Raw genomic sequence first — 24,113 nt, 5'->3', positions numbered from 1 at the left:
ACTTAATAAACGAAATAAAATTAATTCTGTCTTTGGGATAGAAATATTTGATTTCAAATAGCTTTCGGGACAAAAATTCTGCAGGGAATGGTGTCATTGTGGGTAAAAAATCTTGATTTATTTTTTAATATTAAGGTTTTTGACGTGGATGCCATTGTTTTCAAAGGTATAAAAGCAAGAAAAAAAGTTTACTTATCCTTAATAGTTGTATTAAAATTCAAATGTGGCATATATTACAAATATATATAATTAAGTATAGGTAATAGGTAGGGTAAACTGGTTATGTTTACATATCTTTAAACATGTGCCTATTTTTATCAGAATTGGGCATTTTTAGTGTACACTGCTACCTATACACTTTATTTATAACATCCTAAAAACAGATTAATCCTTATATAGTTTTGATGAATTTTTTTAATATTCGTATTCATTTATATCAGAGTATAAAAACCGTCATTAATCTATTCATAAAAAATATCGATCAAACTTTGAGGTCAGAATAAAATGGACCTCCCAATATACTCATCAATGTCAAATTATTGTTAGATGCTCATGAAATGTATACCATTTGGATAAAGAAACAAGTTAAACCCATTACTAAGAATAGATGGCATCAAAACAATCAATATTAGTGTATATAAATGGAAGGAAATTGAAACAAATATCCTTTCAATACCTGTACTAGTTCCAAACTTAATTGCCTGCAATTTAGAGTAAACCAAAGAATTCTAACTACAAAAAATGTATTCAAAATAAAAAAAGATATACAGTAACATCTGTAAATTCTGTTATTCTCATCCTGAAACAATAACACATATACCACGGGGTTATAAACATGTATCACTTGTGCATTTTAGGATCCATATCATCACTTAAAACTTAGATTCAATAAACAGTAATTTACTTTTGGCAAGCAAATTACTAAATTTACATAGTTCAAACTAAATAACCTGATATTACTCATTCCAAGCAATATATTTACAAATCTAAATGACTTGGATTACAACTTCATTTCAACAGTCTAAAAAATCAATTTGAATTAAAAACTCACAAAATGTTAATATCTTAAAATAACAATAAAAATAATAATATTGACACTCAAATACAGCAGTGTCTACAAATCTAAAAGGAGAATTATAAAAATGGTCAGCGTCTCTGATCTAGATTAATTTTGCCCTTTCGGTTTTTTTTTTTGTTTTTTTGTTTTTTTTTTGTTTTGTTTTTTATCATACACAAATTTAAATGTTTGTCCTTATTCATGCCATTTTCTATAACAGAATTTGAAATTGAATACAAAATAAATAAAATAAAAATACATATATATTTGTGGAATAGATAACATCTAAATTTCGTGTGACCAGCTTGAGAGCTATGTCGAACTACCGTAATGATTCTGAAAAATTCAATTATAATCTTTTGTATTATTATCTAAAAGTTATACGATCGGAAATATCAATAAGGTATGTATATGGCGATGTATGCTCATTGATTATTTTGATACAGTGATACATCATACAACTTACCACATGTATCTGGTGTTATAATTTAGTACCTTAAAACGCAGTACATCTCGTCGAGTGTAAACGCAGGAAACGCATTCTGCTTAATAAATACAATAATGTACGCTTCCTGATTGTTAAGGTCGTAATTGCAATCTGGTTATAAATACCAAATATTACTGAACTTTCATTGTATATTTAAAAACACAGGGAACTACAACAGATATTTGGCACTGTTTAAGGGGCAAACAGAAAAATATCGACACATACGCGTAGTTTTTACCGGCAAGGAGGGAGCCGGGAAGACTACCCTATGTCTCCGTCTTAGGAATAAAAATGTCAACCTCCAACTTCGCCAACCAACAGAAGGGGCTGTTTTACACCCCGTATGGTTCTCCATCAATTGGAAATCCAAGACGTGGAAACACACTGATGGGCAATCCCTTGATGAAGTGGTTAAAGCACGCATGGGTGTATTGATGGAGATAATGAAATCGTCAGGTAAAGCAATGGGTAAGTTGTACATTTTATTCGATGCAACACTGTAAGTATGCATGTAGTTAGGTTTGACATGTAGCCTAACAACTTGCAATAGCATCAAATGAACATTAACTGTCAAATATTAGTAAACTGCAGTGATATAAATCAAACAAAAAGAGGAATTAAAAAAGAATATACTGAAACTATATTTGTTTGTTTTTGATAGAGTTCGCAGACAAAGCAGTGGGGTCAACTAGTTCATCGGATAAGTCTAAATTCAATCCAGAGAGAAGAAATGAGGTTTCAGCTGTTCGGAAAGCTTCACGTAAATACGGTACCGATGACGCGTTTCTGTCGTTGTGGGATATGGGAGGACATAGGGTCATTTCAGGCTTCACACAATGTCTTCCTCTCTGCGCACGGTGTATACCTATTAGTCTTCAGACTCACAGATTTTCTCAGAGACAAGCTGGAAACTGGTAGGTGTATATAAGGCATTTGTTGTGATCAGATAATTAGAATTGCTATCAAATGACATACTCTATATTTTCAATCCGCCATGATAACATTTGATAATAAAAATAACACTATGAAGACGTAAGTAATTCTTTTTCTATGATTTTTATAGTGACACACAACAGTGGTCGCTAAGAGATATGCGTTTATATTGTTTGTTCCACTGATTGTCTGTTGTCCTATTTTATGTGATATGATATAGCGACTATTATATGTATCTTACTACTCAGACGAGCTATATAAACTTTGAGAAACATAAGCCATGTCAGTTGGAGGGACTGCGACAATACAATGAACTCTACAATAATCTTGATAAAGTTTGTTGTATATTGGTATGCAATAACTCATGATAAAAGATTGTTAAGAATGGTATGGACAACATATATGAACGCTAATACACAACTGTTATCTATCTCTCAAATTACTCTTTTATACTTTATTTCTTACGGATTATCGGACAAAATCACCTGTGGGTAATGATTTGGATCTGCCTGCAAATGATAACACTTTTCGTTTCTTTTTCTCTTTACAAAAATGTTCATAAGGTGAAATAGAATAAATATGCCATTAGCGGCGATCGGAGAAGAATATGCAAAGAAACCTACATGAAATCACTGACATATTGTTTCTGATCGACTAATGAAATGAATTAGATTGATTGTGTACATTGTATTTATGTATGTAAATGATACATTTTTTTCTTGCATTTTTTTAACTTGTAGCGATATGGTTATGTTTTGTTATAAGATATGCTATTGTCATTGCCTTAACTGTCTTAATATAGATCGACTGAAGAGGTGGATCCGATTGATTGGCACATTTTCCAAAGACGAATTAACTGCTCCAAACCTCCGTTCAAAAAGGATACAAGCACCTCCGATTATCTTTGTCGGTACATTCCTTGATGAGCTAAAGAAAGAATACAATGTAAGTTATGTCCTTAATAGCGAGAGATAATAGGCGATAATAGTAACATTAAACAAAGACAATGGATCAGAAGTGTAGCCCACCAATTTCCTTTAATAACCCTCGACCGTCCCATGTTGAAATAGACATATAGACTATGGTTACATTTAGTCTAAAACAAAACAAGTTCCCGAAATAATGAAATGTATATTTATTAATCGTTCCATATAACCATTGATACTTACACAAAACAGAAAAACGCACATTTCTTCATATATCGTCTTAAGATTCTTCACATACATTCGCTAGAAATTATCTTAACACCTGATACTTGGTATTTTACCGGAAAATTTCTCAGTGATACCAAACGTCAGTTTGACAAACTCTATGGCGGTCATAGCAAACATTGTGGTAACACTTAGCGGCAAGACCATGTGCTCTACTGTGTTGTTCATTTTTAAAAGTTCCATTAAAAGCTATGGTCATTTAAAGACGGACTCCCCTGAGTGTGAAATACATACGTGAGTGTATATATTGTGGGAGGCTGCGGTATGTCCATTTTGTCACCAGGCGATAAAGTGGAACTCACAGAAGCATACTGCCGAATCCTACCCAGTAGTACTCCCCATACTACTCTTGGATAAAGTTGTTTTTACCTTCAAAATGCGTATTGATGACTTAAGGTTAAATGTTATTAAAATTATTCTACTTGAATATTGGAAAATATCAAGGATAAGCTGTAGACTCTGAAACTACTGTTGTAAATTTACATGAACAAGGAATGTATCTTATATTTTATCTTGACCAAAAATGAACGGTTATTGAGGGGATGCCAAAAAAATGCCCCTTACCACCCCAGGTCCTTAACAGCCAATGTGCGAATCAACAGTTATGTAAAATGACGGCCGTCTATTATGTCCTATGTAAATATGCTGTTCAGTTACAGTTCTACATTGTCAGCTAAACACGTCCTGATGTTGAGTTGACATGCCGTGATGTTGGATTAATATGTCATTATGTTTGGTTAATGTCATTATGTTGGGATAATATGTCTTAACGTTAAATAAGTATGTTATTGTGTTGAGTTGACATATGATTGTGTATAGTTGACATGTCATTATATTGTGTTGATATGCCATTATGTTGACAAAACATCTCAGCATAATGACATATCAACCAAACATAATAGCATATCCACTCAACGCCCTTGAGTTTTAAGCTAACAATGTATAATAAATTGCATCCATTGAACATAAGTAAGTCGTGGTTTTACATAAATAGTTTAACTCCTGAAATGCTGAGCGTTAATCATGAATAGAAACTAGCATATTAAGAGACTGGTTCGCACATCAGAAACATTCACAATTTCTATTGGAGAAAGGTATGTCTTGACGATGATTATATGAGTGTTTGTGCCTATATGTAATGAAATTACCGCCGAAATGTTTAGTAAAAGGCGCATCGTATGCAAAGTATGGTAGGTCTTTGCGGTAATTAGTGATACATTCGGGTCTATTTAAGAATTTTCAGGACTTAATACTCGAAGACCTTTGGTTTATCTTGAGAGTTAAACTGCCTTATTAATGAAAAAAAAAGTATAGCTGTTACTACTTGATTTCCGGTAAGTTTACTTTTGATGAACTTAACTTTATTAAAATGAAGGAATGCCCCTTTGATATATATATCACGTCAATATCGAGTCGACTTTCACTGCGCCATTGAAACGTCCTGTTTAAGAACGCCGATTTGGTATAAGCGGAGTGTGTATTTTATATCAATGTATTATAATGCATCACCATAACATATATATGGTTGAATCTACATCACTTATGTATGACCCAAAGAAAAAAAAAAAAAAAAATTCTCAGTATTCCACAGTATTCAATGGTTACTTTTCTGGTAATGTAGTACTGCTGAATTCAGAATTCACTTGTATATCATCATAGGCCTGTAAATAGTATTGGTATAAAAATATACTTGTAACTCCTGGTGTAGGTGGGAAATACTCGCCACCCTGTTAAGAATTTTTATGATATATCCATACCAATGCAACTGGACATATAGCAAGACGGATACTATGATCCGCCACACCAGGTTTCTTTTCTGGTTATGTTATAGTAGTACTGCTGACTTCCAGCTTCACTTCTTGCTTTATGTATGCGGTGTGGAATATTGTGAAGGTATGCATGGATGAAAAGGAAACAAATGTGCAAGGTGTAAGAGTACAGGTAAAGCAAGTAGAATATGATTTAGGTATAGTCGATAGTGTGTCATTTCCTTCTCTTTTTCTTATTTTTTGTTTGATCTCATCAGAGACATATATGTATATATGTCTCTGATCTCATCTATGTTTTTCTGTGTTTTGTCCTTATGTCTATCACTGCTTCCTTTCCTTTTCTTCTTGAGTGTCAGATTTGTTACTATTCTGCTGCTGGCAAGGGCTCCGCTAGAGCTCCTGCCCTCTCACGTTGTCTTAGGCTGTGTCACATATATGGTCAATGATTCTAATAAGATAAACGGTTTAGATATGTAACTTGTTGAGTGTATAAAGATAATATCAGCAAACTGTCAAGGTCTAGGAGATAGACATAAAAGAAAAGATGTTTTTTCTTACTTGAAAAATAAGCATTATAATATTTTCTGTTTACAGGATACACATTTCACTCCTGAACTTGAAAATATAATTAGAGCAGAATGGGGTTATGACTGCTATTTTAATGCATTCAGATCAAATGCACGGGGGGTAGCAATTTTACTCAATAACAATTTTGAAATAAAAGTATTGCAGGTAAAAAGGGAGTTGTCTGGTAATTTTTTGGCACTTGATATGAGGATAGAAGGTAGAAAAGTAACATTAATTACACTATATGGCCCTAATTCAGACAATCCAGAATTTTATGAAAACTTAACTGAAACTATTAATCTATTTGGCAATGATTATTTTATAATATGTGGTGATTTTAACTAAGTTTTGAACCCTACAGTGGATTATGATAAAAGCTATAAAAATATAAATAACCCAAAAGCCAGGGATAAAATAATTGAACTTATAGAAGAGTTGGGAATGGTAGATATATATAGAGAACAGCATCCAGAAAATAGAAGATACACCTGGAGGAGAAGTAATCCTGTTAAACAAGCTAGGCTAGATCTTTTTCTTATTTCAGACAATTTATTACCAAGCATTCATTATTCAAATATTGAACCAGGCTATAGAACAGATCATTCACTTCATGTAATTGCTTTAAAGTTTAACGAATTCAGAAAAGGAAAAGGATTATGGAAGTTTAACAATTCACTTTTACATGATTTAGATTACTTAGAACTTATAAATAAACTTATTTTAGACATTAAAAGACAATATGCTCTTCCAGTTTATCATTTAGAAAACATCAGCAATATACCTGATTCTGATATACAATTTATGATAAGCGATCAACTTTTTTTGGAAACACTTTTAATAGAAATTCGAGGCAAAACCATTTCCCACTCGTCATATAAAAAAAGATACAGAATTTGAACGAAAGTAGACTTATAGAAACTATACGTGAACTAGAAGATAGTAATGAGGTTGATATAGACAGGGTGAATGAAAAAAAAACAAGAATTACAAAATATAAGATTGAATAAATTAAAAGGTAGCTTAATTCGATCTAGAGCTAAATGGGTAGAAGAGGGTGAAAAACCAACACATTATTTCTTAAATTTAGAAAACAGAAATTACACCTCAAAGTTAATACCAATGATAGAGAAAGAAAATGGTGATAAAATAACTAAACAAGCAGAAATTCTCGATGAGGTAAAACATTTTTATAAAAAATTGTATACAATTGATCATTCTATAGAGGATATTCACCTAGGTGATTTTTTAAAAGATATTGATATTCCAAAATTAACAGAGGCACAATCTAACAAATTAAAAGGTATAATTACTCTTAATGAAGCATCAAATACTTTAAAAGCTATGAAAAATAATAAAAGCCCAGGCTCTGATGGGTTCACTGTGGAATTTTTTAAATGCTTCTGGAAACAGTTAGGTACTTTTATAGTCAAATCAATTAATTATGGGTTCAATCAGGGTCAATTATCAATTACACAAAGACAGGGCATAATAACATGTATACCTAAGGGAGATAAGCCTCGACAATATCTTAAAAACTGGAGACCAATTTCTTTACTCAATATTATTTATAAAATTGCATCAGGATCAATAGCTAACCGAATAAAAATAGTTTTGAACAAATTAATTCATACTGATCAAACAGGTTTCATCTCAGGACGTTATATTGGGGAAAACACTCGAATTGTTTATGATATTATGCAATATGCAGAAGATAAAAATATACCTGGAATGTTGTTGATTATTGATTTTGAAAAGGCTTTTGACTCTGTTTCTTGGAAGTTTATTGATAAAGTTCTCGATTTTTTTAAATTTGGGAAAGATATTAAGAAATGGGTGAAGGTTCTACAAAACAATTCAAGCTCAGCGATTAATCAATGGGGAAAGTCTGTCTCCATTTTTTGAAATAGAGAGAGGCTGTAGGCAGGGGGACCCAATTGCACCATATATATTTATAATGTGTGCTGAAATCTTAGCTATTAGAATAAGGAATAATAATAATATAAAAGGTATTGCTGTTGATAATATTCCTATTTTACTGTCTCAATATGCTGATGACACTTCACTGATCTTGGATGGAACAGAGAAATCCCTTAAAGAATCTATTGATGAATTAAAATCTTTTGCAAAAATATCAGGATTGAAAATAAATGTATCTAAAACCCAGGCTATTTGGATTGGAAGCAAAAAATATAGTGATGAAGTTGTCTACCCTGAACTGAATCTACAGTGGGTAAATCAAACATTTACACTTTTAGGAATTGAATTGACCTTCATCGAATACCTAAAATAAATAATGATAAGAAATTAGTAAAGTTAAAGGCACTTATTAGAATTTGGGAACGACGAGTCTTAACTCCAATCGGTAGAATTCATATTATAAAGGCTTTATTAATTTCTCAGTTCAATCATCTCTTTATCTCTTTGCCAAATCCAGATGAGAATTTCCTGAAAAAATTAAACACAGAACTGTATTGTTTTCTTTGGAAAAGTAAAATAGATAAGGTGAAAAGAGATGTAACTATTAAAAAATACATTGATGGGGGGCTAAAAATGTTACATGTGAAGTCATTCATTGAATCTTTGAAGCTAACATGGTTAAGGAGACTTTTTACAAGTTCAAGTAAATGGCAGTTAATTCTTAGATCTTTTGTTGATGATCACCTTATGGCTAACTGTGGGATGGAATATATCTCAATATGTCACAATAAATGTAAAAATCTATTCTGGAAAGATGTCTTTAAAGCATGGATAAAACTCTCTAATAAAAACAATTTATATAAATCCCCAGATATGTTGGTTAAAACACCAATTTGGTATAATAAATTAATTAAAGTAGATAATCAGAATATTTTTTATCAAGATTGGTACAATAAAGGAATTATTGTAATTAGTGACTTAATAGACAAAAACAATAATTCATTTTACTCCTTCGAAGAATTTCAACGAGTCTTTGATATTAATACAAACATCCTTAAATATCAAGGACTTATCTCAGCTATTAGAAAACATATTCAGAAACAGGAACTATCATCTCCTATATACCCATTTATACCAATTGTTATGGAAATTCTTTTTCGCAGTAAAAAGGGAACAAAAGACTTTTACTATTTACTCAGTAAAAATAACATAATATCCACTGGAAGAAAAAAATGGGATATCTTCAACTTTGATAATGAAACATGGAGGAAAATATACAAATTGCCATTTTATATAACCAAAAATTCAAAACTACAGTGGCTACAATATAGAATTAATCAACACATCTTAACAACAAATTCATTTCTATTTAAGGCAGGAATAGCAGAAAATCCATATTGCTACTGGTGCAAAACTGATATTGAAACAATAGAACATACACTTTGGGAATGTGATAAGGTGCAAGTTATGTTACAAAATTTTGAGTTTTTATTAGATTCTTTAATGATACCTTTCGCATATAATAAGGAAACTTTTATTTTTGGATTATATAATCAAGATGGAATAAGAACACCAATAGACAGTACAATCATTTTAATTATTAAACAGTATATTTATTCAACAAGGTGTCTACAAAATAATTTATCTTTGACTGGTCTCAAAAAAAACTATTAAAGATCATTATGTTACACAAAAATATATATTGCAATGGGTAAAGGGGACAAGTATAAGGAACATTTTCAAAATGAATGGAAAAAGTGGCAAAAATTACTTAATATCTCTTAGAACTTCAATTTGCTGATTATTGTCCTTAGATTCTTGTGTACTGCTATACTTTGTAATGTTATATTTAACCAAAGTTAATACATATTATTGTTTCTATAAGATTTCAAAATAAAATTTTATTGCTATAATCATATGTGATGACACTTGCTGACGACAATACATGTTTAAATCCTCTTGTCTTTCCCTTGCCAGTCTTCATTCATATACAGTAAAGCTGGTCTAACTATAAGTCAGACCTAAATTGTCTTACCAGCAATTCTGTCTATCCTGGGTACATCTGGGTTAGACTACAGTCCATACTGTAAATATTAGATTTTCTGATACCTCTCTCTGTCTCTCTCTCCCCCTCTCTCTCTGTCTCTATGTCTGTCTTTGTTACTATATATATGTCTTTGTCCATGTTTCTTGTTTCGTTCCTATTGCTTTATTGTTATGATTTTTCTGTTTGCTCTACAACTTCTCTTCTGCTTTCTTCCTTTCTTTAAATACAGTGGGAAAGTAACATTAAGAAAGTTCATCAAAAGTAAATGATTTTATGAATCTGGATTAAGATGTGTGTATTTGTGTTGGATCATCTACAATTCTATGGTGCTGTAATAATGATTATTCTGAATACAATTGTATACTATGTACGTTACACTGTATGAAAATCTCTGAAAAAATAAAACAAATACAAAAACAAAATAAAAATGAAGGAATGCCCCTTTAATATATATATCACGTCAATATCGAGTCGACTTTCACTGCGCCTTTGAAACGTCCTGTTTAAGAACGCCGATTTGGTATAAGCGGTATAAGCTGCGGGTATTTCTAGCTAGGCGAATGGGTGCGGTAGATCGTGAGTTCGAGGCCCGGTCAAGGCACGAGTCATAAAGTTGTCTACCTTTGTCAATTGTGTCACTATGTTATATATCAAATAATTAGCACATTGTGCCATATGCAGTATGTGATCCGAAGATAAAGATTTGAATTTTCTGTCGTAGTTGTACTCGATGAATATTGGTACAATGTAATATGTGTACAATTCACATATATTTATGTAAATACATTGCGATCAAGGTATTCATATTATCTAATAGACGACTTTCACTATGATCATGTCAGGATATCGAGCCGACTATCACTGTGCCATTGAAACGTTCTTTTTAAGATCGACGATGTGGTGCAGTGGTATAAGCTGCGGGTATTTCTGGCTAGGCGATTGGGTGCCGTAGGCCGAGTTAGTCGCCCGGTACATGTCTTGACAACCTAGACAATTATAATCAAAATATTTATCTAAACGCCTTTAATATATTTACTTATACTGAAATTTTCTATTCCGTTTTATATTCTAAAGCGGTTTTGCTCAAAATGATAATATCGATGCGGTGAATAGTGTGATATGATGTGACACTGTCTCAATTACTATATGCAGGACTACAACAAACAAATAGCAGACATAAACAGGAGCATCACGAAATTTCCAGAGCTGTCAAGTCTCCATTTCGTGAGGTTCTGTACAGTTGATAACAGCCTCGGCAATGATCATAGAGAACTTGACATATTGCGAGGCTTCATCACAGAGGCAGCGGAGCATCAGGACCAATGGGAAAGAGAACTTCCTACTACGTGGTTAAAGTTAGAATTGGAGCTGTATCAAGCTAGGGAAAAGGGAACAAAGATACTGACACTGGATGAGGTGATAGAAATGAACAAAAGATCGCTGGCTCCATTGAAGGATGAAGATGAGATCAAACTTGCCCTAGAGTGAGTATATCTACACTGTCTACACTTATGTAGTGTGTGTTCGTATTAACACTTTACTAACGACTTCTCAATATTTTCTCGATATTCATTACTGGTGGGCTGTCAGAGAAGTATTTGCTTTCATAGCTGTACGATTTATTTGGGCTTTTTCCCTTATGACCTGTGTACCATGAGCATTGCCTAATATTTGTAATTACATATTGAGATTTCTAATAAGATGGTTTCGCATCACAGTTTGGAAACGTATTGCTATGATTTCGATGGAAAATGAAGAAGAAATTATCTCTGCTATTTATATAATGTTATATTATGTTTGTATAACTTGAGAAAGAAAGTTTAAATCGTCAGAACAATGTGGAAATAAGTATTCCTACAGCTTCAGCTTGCGGAATGTATTTAACGTCAAGTTTATTAAAACTGCTTCTTATACTTATTACGACACAATGAACGATACGACATTATAGTATCAGACTGTCCAATAACTATTATATAGACGAATACAATGATTGATGCATCAAGATAACTATCATACTGTCGTTTTCATTGAGATAAGTATTTAACGTACAAAGGTAAAATTTCATTTGTTCAGGTACCTCCACAGCATCAGGTCTGTGATATATTTCCGGGAATTCAACTACGTCATCAATGACCCACAATGGCTCGCTGATTTCTTCAGTATCCTGATTACCGATGACAACTTTCTCCCGAGCTATGACCTACTGTTCAACCTAGACTTGGATTTGTACAAAACCAAGGGCGAGTTAACTCAGAAGTTGATCACACGTCTCCTCTGTTTGAAGAAGAATGAAGCGTTTGCTCCCTTCAAGCCCATTCTCCTCGCTCTGATGGAAAAGTTTGGACTGATAGTGAGAATACTGCTGTCGGAAAACGACACAGAAAATGCACAATTCAGTGAGACGTATACCATTCCAAGCAAACTTTCGGAGCTACAAAATATCGACAGGATTACCGATGAGGTAAATGCCCTTAAGCATATAAATCTTGCTGTCTCTAAAACTTTATGCTTCGTGTTTGATGACGTTTATGTACCATACGAACTGTTCCCCAGAATATTTGCCAAGGTCCTTAGGACGTATAGAGCAACTTCAGTGTCACCACAAAGCTCGGAGGAAGCTGCAGGAGGTAGCGAGTCGACGACAGAGACTACACGGTGTCTCTATAAGGATTTTGGCTGCTTTGAGGTCAACGACATTTGCAGAATGATATTGTCAATGCACGCAGAGAGGTCTACTATTGCCGTGACAATATTTAGTCCCACGGAATCTAAGCTTCTTGCAGATTCTGGAAGAAGCATTAGGCTTTCTATCGACCGTATTATTCAGGAAACATTGCAAATGAGTAGCCAACAACACTTTCATTACTCACATCAAATGCACTGCAACTTCCACCTGAGTCCATACGACACCCCAGTACAGCTGTTCGGCATCATCAATTCAGAAAACGGCGTGCCCTGTAAAGGCGGAGAATGTCAAAGGAGACATCGTCTGTCAGATATGGACACGAAGTTTTGGGACGTCCCAGAGGTAATATGCATTTTATTTTTAATGGGTAATTATAAGTTTGTGATATTATGATAGCTCATCATATTTTGAGAAGATACCGTAATGTTTTCAAAAAAGCAGAAAACCCTCAAAATAGCATCTTATATCACGAAATAAAACTTTGACTGAACGTCTTATATCATTTTCGGATCATATGAAAATACTCTTGGTATTTTACACTCAACTACGACCAGAGGCTATACCAGACGACGTTAATCAGCCATGCATAGGAAATGGTATGTATATACCTGTTGCGTTAGGTATTTATCATTTGTTGCGCGCATTAATAGTTCGTATGCATGCAAATTTGGAAGAAGAAAACATGTCTTCCTAAACGCCAAGGAATTCTACAATGTTGTCTTTGAAAACATACAAGAAATAAGTGAATGATGAAGTCATAAAACGATCTGATAAGATACTTTCTGCTTCCTACCATACGAGATATGGACTTCTATAACTCATTCATGGGTCCTGGATTAAGCCCCCTTATTTAAAGCTGATCTTTAGCTCACTTTGCTATCATGGAAGTACATTCGTTTTGTTAATATATATCAGTAACTGGGATAACGTGAACGGCGGAATGAAACACTTAATTCCTACAGAATTGAGAACATACCATTGTCGAAATCGATATTCAGTAAAATCGAAAGATACACCTACAAGAAAACTGTAATCTGAAGTATACTAAGAAGACATATTATGTTCATTTTAAGAACACCTAGAATCATGACATCTTATAGATAGCAAATACCAAGAAATAGGACGGAATTGTTCGAAAAATAATGATGCTGTGAGCACGTTTGTTATAAAAATTATGTTTAACGATTAGGTCTTCAAGAAACGATCGATGCATCACTCTTCATTTATGAAACTGACATTTGAAGTTTTGTGAAAGACAAAAATCTGCTTTGATTATTCCTGCTTCATTTTAGCATGGTGGTCTATGAAACGCCAAACATTGTCAGTAAAAGTCATCTCGAAAAACCAGATCTAGAAAAAGAGCCATGAAATCCTTATTAAAATATAAACCGCGGAGTTTAAGGCACGGTTTTAGTTGTTGAAACGATCCTCTTCAGACACATTCATGGGTCATTCGTACATCCGACAGTTGATGAAAATGTCAAGTTGCCGTTTATCAACCATCATTCTATTTTAAATGCGTTGTTTTGCCGAATCCTCTAAATGCAGGATAGCTTATTACTTACCAATGACTTTATTGTTTAAGCATTCCTCAAAGTTTCAAGAAAAGAACCAAATCGAAGATGAGAAAATGTCAGAAAATGTGTCCAGTGATAGTAAGTACATGTATATGACTTTGATGCATGCATGAATATTTTGTTCGACGGTGATGTCCAAACAAGTGAAAATTGTAAAAAGAAAAGGGGAGCTATGGTATCCGTTTAGTCAATATGAAGCCCAACTGGATTTGTATGGTCACATGTTTTGTAACCGTAAACAAACAATTTGAGCATTAATTTTACTTTACCACAGTGTACTATGGTCTTTATACAGTATATTGGTCTATATAATATGTTATACGGCGCGGGTTCGGTTGCGGGAAGAGGCACTCTAATTATCTTCAATATATAATCGTTTAGTGGTTTAATTTGATAATAATCATCACCATGTTGTAGATGTGACAAAGGAAAATGCTGCAGAATTTACCAGACGGCCGACCCCACAGGAGCTAAGTCGTCTGTCACGTCTAATAGACGCGTCATCATGTGAACTGTTGTTTTGTGGACTAGGTCTTTCTTACCCAGAAATACATACCACCTTACTGGAGTCATCGTGGATGGCAGGAACTACTCTGGTCACTAATCTGTTTTTAAAATGGACAAAAGCCTACCCGAACCAGACGTTCAATCACATCAAACAGGCAATGACGTTAGTTGGCATGGCAACTGACCGCATCTTAGAGGCTGTAGAACCAGCGGAGGAACTTATAAGTGAAGGTAAAGAGATAATCAAAACTACAATGTTTTCCTAAGTTTTCTAGCTGTTAGTCAAAAGTAGATACATAGAAATGTTACCATTTACCTGTTGTATAAGCAGATCAAGATGTGTTTCTCCTATCATTTTGTGATATTGATCATTCAATCCTACCTCACCGCACAGTTTTCTGCGGATGTTGTTCGGACGATGCTTATACGATGTTTATAGTAGATTGTGTGATCCGCAGCTAATTATCTCATATATTTATGTATAATGTTTATTGTATAATGCAGTTTTTTTATCTGCTTGTTGAACTCACTTTTTTAATCTTATCAAATGATCATTTTTGCAGATATAGTCCCACATGATGTGTTAGGAAGACCTCCGTCTGGTGATGAAATCAAGAAAATAGCCACTTTCATTGGCAATACATTCTTCAACTTATTCCTTGAGCTGGGATTGTCACCTCAAGTCATAGAGCAGCATATGCTGTGTCAATCCAGTAGCTTTCAGCAAAAAATGAAAGACCTCCTGCAGTGTTGGAAAGATGACTTCAAGTGTCAGGCAACCATAGGCAGGTTATTATATGCGATGAAGCTTTGTCAGATTGACTGGGACCGAGCATCAGAAATCTTTGCGTTATGCTAGGAGAATGACGATATTTGATGGATGCGTACAGTAAAGGATACATGGTGTGTGGTTGTTCAATTTCCGGTGAACTGGGCATGTTGCTGTAGTTGTGTTGAGGGGTAAATATTGCAGTGCATATTCATTCATATCCCTCAGATCCCTCAGTCAACAGTCAACTTAGTCAACAGCCATATTTACTCTTTTACCGAGAGTACTAACGAATAAATGTTTAATATTTTTGTTTCATTCAGCAAAACTATTGCATCCTATCTGAATTGCACAACTTCATAATTATTTTTCATAGTGGATTCTAGAGTGAGTATAACTAATGACACGTTCCATCTAAACAAACAATTTCATTTTTTTTAATTCAATCGATAACTGGTACAAAGTATCTTTTATAAATGTTGAATGTTTCATTATTTTTTAATCTATATTGAAGATTTAAGATGTAAGTTGTTAATATTGTCTTATTTCTTTCAAAAACACTCGAAACAAATTACCTTTCAGTTTAGTGTTTAGCTCATGTAACCAGACATTATTACTGACATCAACTATTCATAGTTTATGTGGTTCTGCATGTTGGGAATATTTCTTATCATATCAAATAGGACAGCGGCTGAATTGACACATTCTATCTAACCACATTATGGAAGTGTCTACTGTATTTTTATGGTTGGTTAATTACTATTTAATTTTAATGCTTTAATATTATATATCTATAGGTTTACATCTTTGTTTTAAAGCACTAAATGATGTAACGATGGATAATCCAATATTTCAATAGCGCGAAAACGAACAAGGAAGTTACAACAACATGGTGCAATCGGTATCTATATTTATTTCATATTTGAAATATCCAGAAACCATTCGGGACCAGGTCAAAATCTACTGGAAAAGTCTATAGTATGGCACTTACATATATTTACATACATGAGATTTATCATCAAGAAATATGTTTGTATTGTTGTCATATTGGTAGGTATCTGAACTACAGAATAGAGGGGCTTTCCTTCTAATTCATAGCATGCACTCTGTAAATTAGATCGCAGATAGTTATAACTTAGCCTTAAATATAGTATTAATATTTCTGCATTGTTACTGAAATGAAGGTCATTGCATAACATCCGCTTTACCTAAAATATAAACAACCTGTTGTCATGACTTTGTTAAATGTATCTACATAAAAGTATCATGTATTTTGTAGAAATCTTTAATATAACTGTATTATATCTGGTTGTTATAATATACATACAATGCATATTCATACATTAATAAACTTAAGTATAGGTCGAAGGTCGACGTAGTTAACTATCTTAATATGCAAGTAAGTTAATATTCTCATTTTTATTTTATTTATATTAATTATGACAGAATTATATTTTAATTACTATGATGTTTTCATCTTTTTATTGTATTATATTAACAACCATATTAAGATTTTACATATATAAATTACAAGTGATTAATATTTCATTTTGAGTGACAGTATTGATTATGATAACAATAAATATATAACAGGTCAAGATGGCTCGATTGTAATTTACGGGAAAACAGGAACACATGAGAAATAATTTTCCTTTACATCAACGGAACTTCAAAGTCTGAAAATGTGCTGTGAGTTGGTCTTATTATTCTTTATAAATAAGCATGTGATGTTTTGTGAATGGTTTGATAAATAATGAGAAAATCATGTTGATTGTAGAACGAATACTATACAAAAGGATCCGCTTACTACTATCATAATAGGCCATGTTACAAACACGACGATGGTAAAAATAAAAATAGGACAATGTGTAAGATATAATGCGTTTATCTATGTTTTGATCTAACTTGTAAAGCTTCATATAAATCAGACAAAAAATATGTTACAATGAAACTAATCATGATATACTTTAACAAACAATGACTTTCAACTTAGTGCTTTCTCTGATGCCAAGGTTCTCCTGATGTGATTTTTATGGTGAATATGGCAACGAGTTGTGGCGAGTCTGGTGGTGAGTTTGGTGGTGTGTGGTTTCGAGTTTGGTGGAGGGTAGAGATGAATCTGGTGGTGAGTGTGGTGTTGAAGTCGTGGAGAGTCTGGTAGTGAGTGTGGTAGTGGGTAGTGTGGTGAGTACAGTTGTGTGCAGTTGTAAGCGTGGTGGTTGGTAGTGAGTATGGTGGTAAGTCTGGTGGTGTTTGGTGATGTGTGGTGGTATGTGGTGATCGGTGTGGTAGTGGGTGTGGTGTTGAGTCTGATGGTGAGTGGCGGCGAGTCTGGTGGTATGTCTGATGGTGTGTGGTGATGGGTCTGGTGATGAGTCAGTGTTATAGTGAATATCGTAGTGAGTTTGGTTATGAGGTGGTGAGTCTGATGGTGGGTAGTTATGAGGTGTGAGTTTGTTGGACAGTGATGGTGAGTTAGGTGGTGTGTGATGGTGAGGTTGGTAAAGAGTCTGGTGGCGAGTCTGATGATGAATGGTGGCGAGTCTACTGGTGGGTCTGGTGGTTTGCAGTGGTGAGTTTGGTGGTGAATGACGGTGAGTCTGGTGATGAGTAGTTGTAAGTTTGGTGGTGAAATCATGATTTTTTTCCGAAACAACGACACTGTTCTTTAACCGACGAGCTGATATTTGAACTTGTCAAGGGAATGTAATCACACTGGGATTTTTCTATTCGCACACTTAAAGTAACAAATAGATAATTAATGGTTCCGTGTGATGGACACGAAACAGACAGATTGGTGTGGTCAAGAACACAACATGCTCACTTCTTTATGAATGAAAGTTTATAACGGTGATCCCAAAGGTTCAAACCTGAATAAACGTTATAATGTATAGATTACACTATTTCTAAACTAATCAACATCGATTCCATATACAGTGAAATGAAAAACAGAGCTTCACATGATCATGATCAGCCAATGGGAATGGAAGAAATATTTGTACTATTTAATATAAACACTTGTAATTTGAAATGATTGTAAAAAAACAAAACAAAAAACAAGATATTAGCACCTTTCGATACATACTAAGAGATAAATGTATTAGAGCAAAAATTAAAACAAACTGCATCATACGGCTGTCGCTAAGGACATCATGCTATGATACCCAGGATGAATTGAAACTCAAAATTTGTCGCACGAAATATAAAAAATTGGATGGATATGTAAAACAACCCTAAATAGGAGAGTTAAATATTTTCTTATATTTCATTTTAAGAGAGCGTCAATTCAAATTAATTAAAATGTGACATAAAAGGGTATGCAAACATCGGGGACGTGCAGTGTCTACCATTGGCAGTATCAGAGGATTGTTCAAAAGACATGTAAGATATTAGCGCCTTTCAGTAAACATTGACGAAAAAAAAGAAACAAACAAAATAAGAAAAGCAAGCAAACATATATCTTATATCTTGATTTCAAACATTAATTCAAATACCTTATTTCTATGGAACGGTAGAACGCCACTCGGTTTGAATAATTTAAATTTTGCTTGTGATTCATACAAATTATTGCATCAATATCTTTGGACTGGATTATCAAATTAATGGTATTCATACGGATACATAAACTAATTTGGTTGCGTTGATAGCACCAGTTCTGTCATCGAAGCTGCACATTATCTGATCTAATATGTGTCATCATCACTACAAGAATGTATGTCACCGCCAGCGCCATTAGTATTGTCATCGCTATTTTCATCACCGCTATTATCTCCATTTCCACCTCCTGTAATCGTCGTGTCAAGTACACTCATCCGTGTCGTTAATGATGTCTGGCTGAGGCTGAAAACATACACTTTAAAGTAATGTTCTACCATATATGATAAGGTTAATAAGATAGAACGCATCTTGGTGGAGTGCACACATTGATCCAAACAAATTCACTGAAAACATTTCTTTGCATGATATAAATATAATAAAAACTTTTAAGAATGTTCACAATAACGCTAGCAAGGTGATCAAGATCCTTGGTATTTGATTCAAATCACCCCTGTGGGTGATTATTACTATCCAGACTGGTTAGAGTAGGTAAGATGTTGACTGAAGCTGAAAATGCGCCATGCTTTCTTTTTGGGCCCCACCGACTCCCCCCGGGGTGATCAGCAAATTACTGATTATGAACTATCATTCCCACTGCCTCGGATCATTGCTTCTCTGAAAGATTAAAATCAGACAAGTCATGTCTTGAAAGAATATTATCAACGCTGAAAATCCACTATTTCACCCCTTTGATTCTCCACTAAAAGGCCCACAAGAACATCGCAGGATCAGTAACTTGCCTACTTCAAATCTACTAGTTATGTAAGAGAAACTACAAAAATATGTTTACAACAATATTTGATTTGTAAGAATTTCAACAAAAAATGTTTATATAAAATACCCTCCTACTTTGACCACCCCCTTTGGATAGCATATCAGTATTTTTATGATTGGTATAAACATCTAACCTGTACAACATGAAAATAGCTATCGGATTTTTACAACTCAGTACGTATTTATTAACAGCTTTTAAATGCCACCTGTACACTGTAGTCGTAACAAAAGTAATACAGAAACAAGAAAGGAAATACAGCACTGTTGATCATCAACTTACATGTAAACAAAGCTTTAAAATTATGTTTCAAGGGGAATAACTCTTCATCCAATGGAAATGTGTACAGACGTATACATGTGTGTAAAGTGGTTGTACTTTGAGGCTCACATTCCAGTGCTATATTTCCCACTGTCCAAGCAGGTATGAGTTGTGCAAGTGACAAAATACTGCACATATTGGTCAGTATGTTCATTGTTTGAATTCTGGTGATTTAAGATTGAAGAACACACATATGCCATTTTCATCAGTATTAATAAACTTCCTGATATGTGACCTATGGATTCGATATATATTTACACATGAAAAGGGCTACATGCTGTAGTGTTACCGGGTTTTTCAATGAATTTCCTCTTAGTGACTGTCGTATTAATAGGAAGCATGCTTCTTACACAATGGCACGTTTATTTATCGTCCGACATCATAATTTAGGTCAGTCCGACGTTGTTACATTATAGGTTATGTAATGTTATATAACAAAGTCCGGTTGTGTACACAATATCAGCAAAAAAAATCATCAAAACAACTCCGAAAGTGATAAAAGTTGATCTATCTCTATTTATTCAGTAATCAAATTTACAGTACATTTGTTTATCTTAAAGTAAGAAAAAACATTAGTCTAAGCCGGACAGGCGTGCCTAGCTTTAGTCAAAGTGACAATATTACATCCCTACTCCCCGGGACAGATACGTTCATGCCAGACGATGTATTGAACTAGAAGTCAAACAAGGTATATTTAAATCCAGGACAGGGATCAGGGAGTCCGTCATAAATTACAATTAACCCCCCACTAACCCAAATTCTCACCCGCAGCGACAGAGAGCTTTACCCTACCGGCTCGAAAAAGTCAAAACAAATTTAGATAGGCAAAACAATCCAGCAATGTCATTTTCGTTCTATAAAGTGGTTTGAACAAAATTTAAGTTCAATGTATCAAGTCAGTGGAATTCGTAAATAAATAGCTATAGATTTTTGGCTCAACCAGAAAAGACTTAACTGAGCATCAAGCTGTTATACACCAAAACATCTTAGAAAAATAAGTTTTAAAGGGACAATTACGCGATACATATTATAACCATCCAAACGATGAATTTGCCAAAACAGATATTGCCCGTGTGTTTGAATAAATACTGAAAGGGTACCACTAAGAATAATAGAAACATCAAATACCTGTAGGAAGTCATTTAAACACATTTTGATAATGTCAATAATCGTTGTAAACAATACTGATTCAAAATTTGTGCACAAACTATTTGTTCAAATTATCCGTACTCAGAGAACTCCTTTAAGATTAATCAAAACCGATCTATAAATCGGAAGCCAACTCCGACGTGTTGTTAATATTGAATTATTAAGGCAAAGACAAATCACTTATCCTTTCATTTGATCCACATTCTACTTTATATCGTCATGCGTGAGTAGATTTGTGTCGCAGTGTCCGCCTTTGTCGGTTGTCGGGAGTATCGTCGGCTCATCGGCTTTCTCGGGAAAATATACAAGTTTTTAAATAAAACTTCAGTACATTATCTCTCATACTTACAATAAATGCCCATTCTGGAAAACAAATATTTTGAGAATTGAAGGGGTGAATTCGGTTGACTTTCATGAACATTTCATGAAGAGTCCCAATTATCAATAGGCTCATTCTACTACACGGAAAATGAATATCATGATTCTCTATAAATAATGGTAAAAAAACCCCAATATAGTCAATAATTTTTCAAAAAATAGGCAGCTTAACATAAATGATTAAAACCAAACAGAAGGCTATATTTCTTGATCTCGATGTCAAAACCAAAATAAAAAAAAAAACATTACACGACATTATATGAAGTATTGCATGTGTGGCAGCAGATATATCACCTGCCTACAAAAATAACTACAGTTGAGTGTAGACTAAAGGTTACACAAAGTGCACTCCGAGTGCACTCCGTTTGGACTTGGAGTGCACTCCGTTTGGACTCCAGGTAAACTTCGAGTGAACTCAAAGTGCACTCCAAGTTTACCTGGAGTCCTATCAGGCTCCAATTCTACCTGGGTCCACATGTATCACATATACCTGTAACCACGTACATACATACATAATGTACATATAGATGTATATTCATATACATTTAAACTCATAAAACATGTAACAACAAGATATGTGTTACTGTTTTATCTTTCTATATATCATCTTATTTTGTTGGTTCATTTTTAGTTGGCTAACTTACAATGCTTCTAATATAATTGATTTTTTATTAAGGTTAATGAGTTTGGTTTTTTTATTAGAAAACCCTTTATAAAATAACTGAATAGATCTGGCATTTCATTGAAAAATGTATGATATTAACTTCCAACAGTTTATATTTGTCTTAAACATACGATACAAAAGAAAGTTGTTTGTTGTCACCTTGATAGCATATTCCGTATCCAATATCTAGTTTTGATTTACAGTTTAACATCAGACTTACATTTCAATTTGTTAAACCAACTTTTTTTTGTCATACCTGCCTCATTAACTTACGGTCATATATGGAGTTCTTCTAACAGTTAAGATAACCCCTCCCTCCCCCCCCCCCCCCCCCCCCCTTACTTCCAGGTCAATATCTACCTGTATATCAATCGTGATTACAGGGGTGTGGAGAAAAGACAGACTTACACTGACCCCAATAATGATCCTTCCTCCACGTTTACCCAATATATCCTTTCATGTTGTGGGCAATGGCGGTGAAATATTGATGGTGAGTAAAAAACAACCATTTCCCAAATTGTAAGCTGGTGTCATTTCCCTGGAATACGACTTCCCTTAAACTACAAGTATCCTTGCAGGGTGTTTGGGATCCTTCACAGTTCACACTTCTTACACCGGGTTCCACATGTTTTACCTTGCTGGTGGACGGGCCTATCCATACGTTTATAGCAGGCTGTCTGTGCCACAAGAAAATTTGAACGGTGTTCCGATTTTCCACACCAGGAAAAGGAGCAATGTTGACAGCGGGCACAATCCTTACACGTCCCATCGTCACAAGTTTGACATGACATCCCTGGGAGATAACCATCGTCGCATTGCAATAGCGTATCTTGTGTACATTCAAAGTCGAAAAAGACGAACTTAGGTAGGTACATGTCGTTGATAGGGTTGGAACGAAGGTAACAGAGGTATCCTATAATACGTATCGCTGACAGGATGTGCATAGGTACGCTCCACATTTGTGTTGTTCCGGAACACTTAAAGTACGGTCCAGTACTTTATAACACACAGTGCATTTCCACCATATTTCACATTCGGACTTCTGGCGTGGTTTCCCTTTACTAGGTCCCCGTCATGTATTTCGGTTTATCCAAATGACGTTGAAAACATTCCAAAGATCGACAGGTTATGTGACATTTGATACTCGACATCTGTACATCCGTCTCCAAACAGTTACTTGTTTTACACACGATGCATTTTGTTGTACAGGAATATTGTTCCTTATTGCTAAAAGGTTTTAAACACGCCTCGAAGAAATAATAACGAGAAGTTGATGTTGACGATAGCATGGAAATGTTGTATCTCTCCGTCTTCCACCAAGTATGAATATAGGTTTTTTCCCTATCGGCGTTGTCCGTGATATTGATTAAATTGTTTCCCAACCTGGCACTGACCACTAAAATGTTGACGCCTAGCACTTCTTCAAATGCCGAAATGTCGTTCAAACTGGCCGGTCGATCGGTAGGAACGTCGGCCATATCGGAAATGGCGGCCGCCATATATTCCTGCTCTCGCATGCTACGGTGTATGATCCATCTATAGTACCGGTCGGGGACTTTCCTATGGCGGAGTATATGTTGTATCATACGGCTCTGTGGTTCGTTTCGGGTCAATTCTTTCCAACCTTCATTAGAAATCTTATTTGCGCGTGCCCAACACACGGCTATGGATCGAGCCATACACCAGCTGTCCTCGTTGACGATTT

At 34.4% G+C, this 24,113-nt stretch overlaps 2 protein-coding genes and 1 long non-coding RNA gene across 3 annotated transcripts; 1 reads left to right on the top strand and 2 right to left on the bottom strand.

Moving 5' to 3' along the window:
* Positions 1-1,245: 1,245 nt before the first annotated feature.
* Positions 1,246-17,377, top strand: LOC117326266. The gene is made up of 8 exons (XM_033882942.1): positions 1,246-2,012; positions 2,206-2,458; positions 3,280-3,422; positions 11,141-11,472; positions 12,062-13,016; positions 14,260-14,329; positions 14,669-14,989; positions 15,322-17,377. The coding sequence occupies exons 2-8, from the start codon at positions 2,275-2,277 to the stop codon at positions 15,615-15,617; spliced, it is 2,301 nt and encodes a 766-aa protein (XP_033738833.1). The 5' UTR covers positions 1,246-2,012; positions 2,206-2,274; the 3' UTR covers positions 15,618-17,377.
* Positions 17,378-17,511: 134 nt separating this feature from the next.
* LOC117326582 lies at positions 17,512-18,165 on the bottom strand. The gene has a single exon (XM_033883340.1). The coding sequence runs from the start codon at positions 18,163-18,165 to the stop codon at positions 17,512-17,514; it is 654 nt and encodes a 217-aa protein (XP_033739231.1).
* Positions 18,166-20,706: 2,541 nt separating this feature from the next.
* LOC117326265 lies at positions 20,707-23,098 on the bottom strand. The gene is made up of 2 exons (XR_004532455.1): positions 22,817-23,098; positions 20,707-21,729 (listed from the first exon to the last, which is right to left on the bottom strand). It is a non-coding gene; the product is annotated as an uncharacterized LOC117326265 (long non-coding RNA).
* Between the last annotated feature and the right edge of the window lie 1,015 nt (positions 23,099-24,113).

The sequence above is a fragment of the Pecten maximus genome, chromosome 4 (assembly GCF_902652985.1).
Source record: "Pecten maximus chromosome 4, xPecMax1.1, whole genome shotgun sequence".
NCBI lineage: Eukaryota > Metazoa > Mollusca > Bivalvia > Pectinida > Pectinidae > Pecten > Pecten maximus.
Note: the sequence above shows the minus strand (reverse complement) of the source record. Positions and strands in the feature narration are given on the sequence as shown.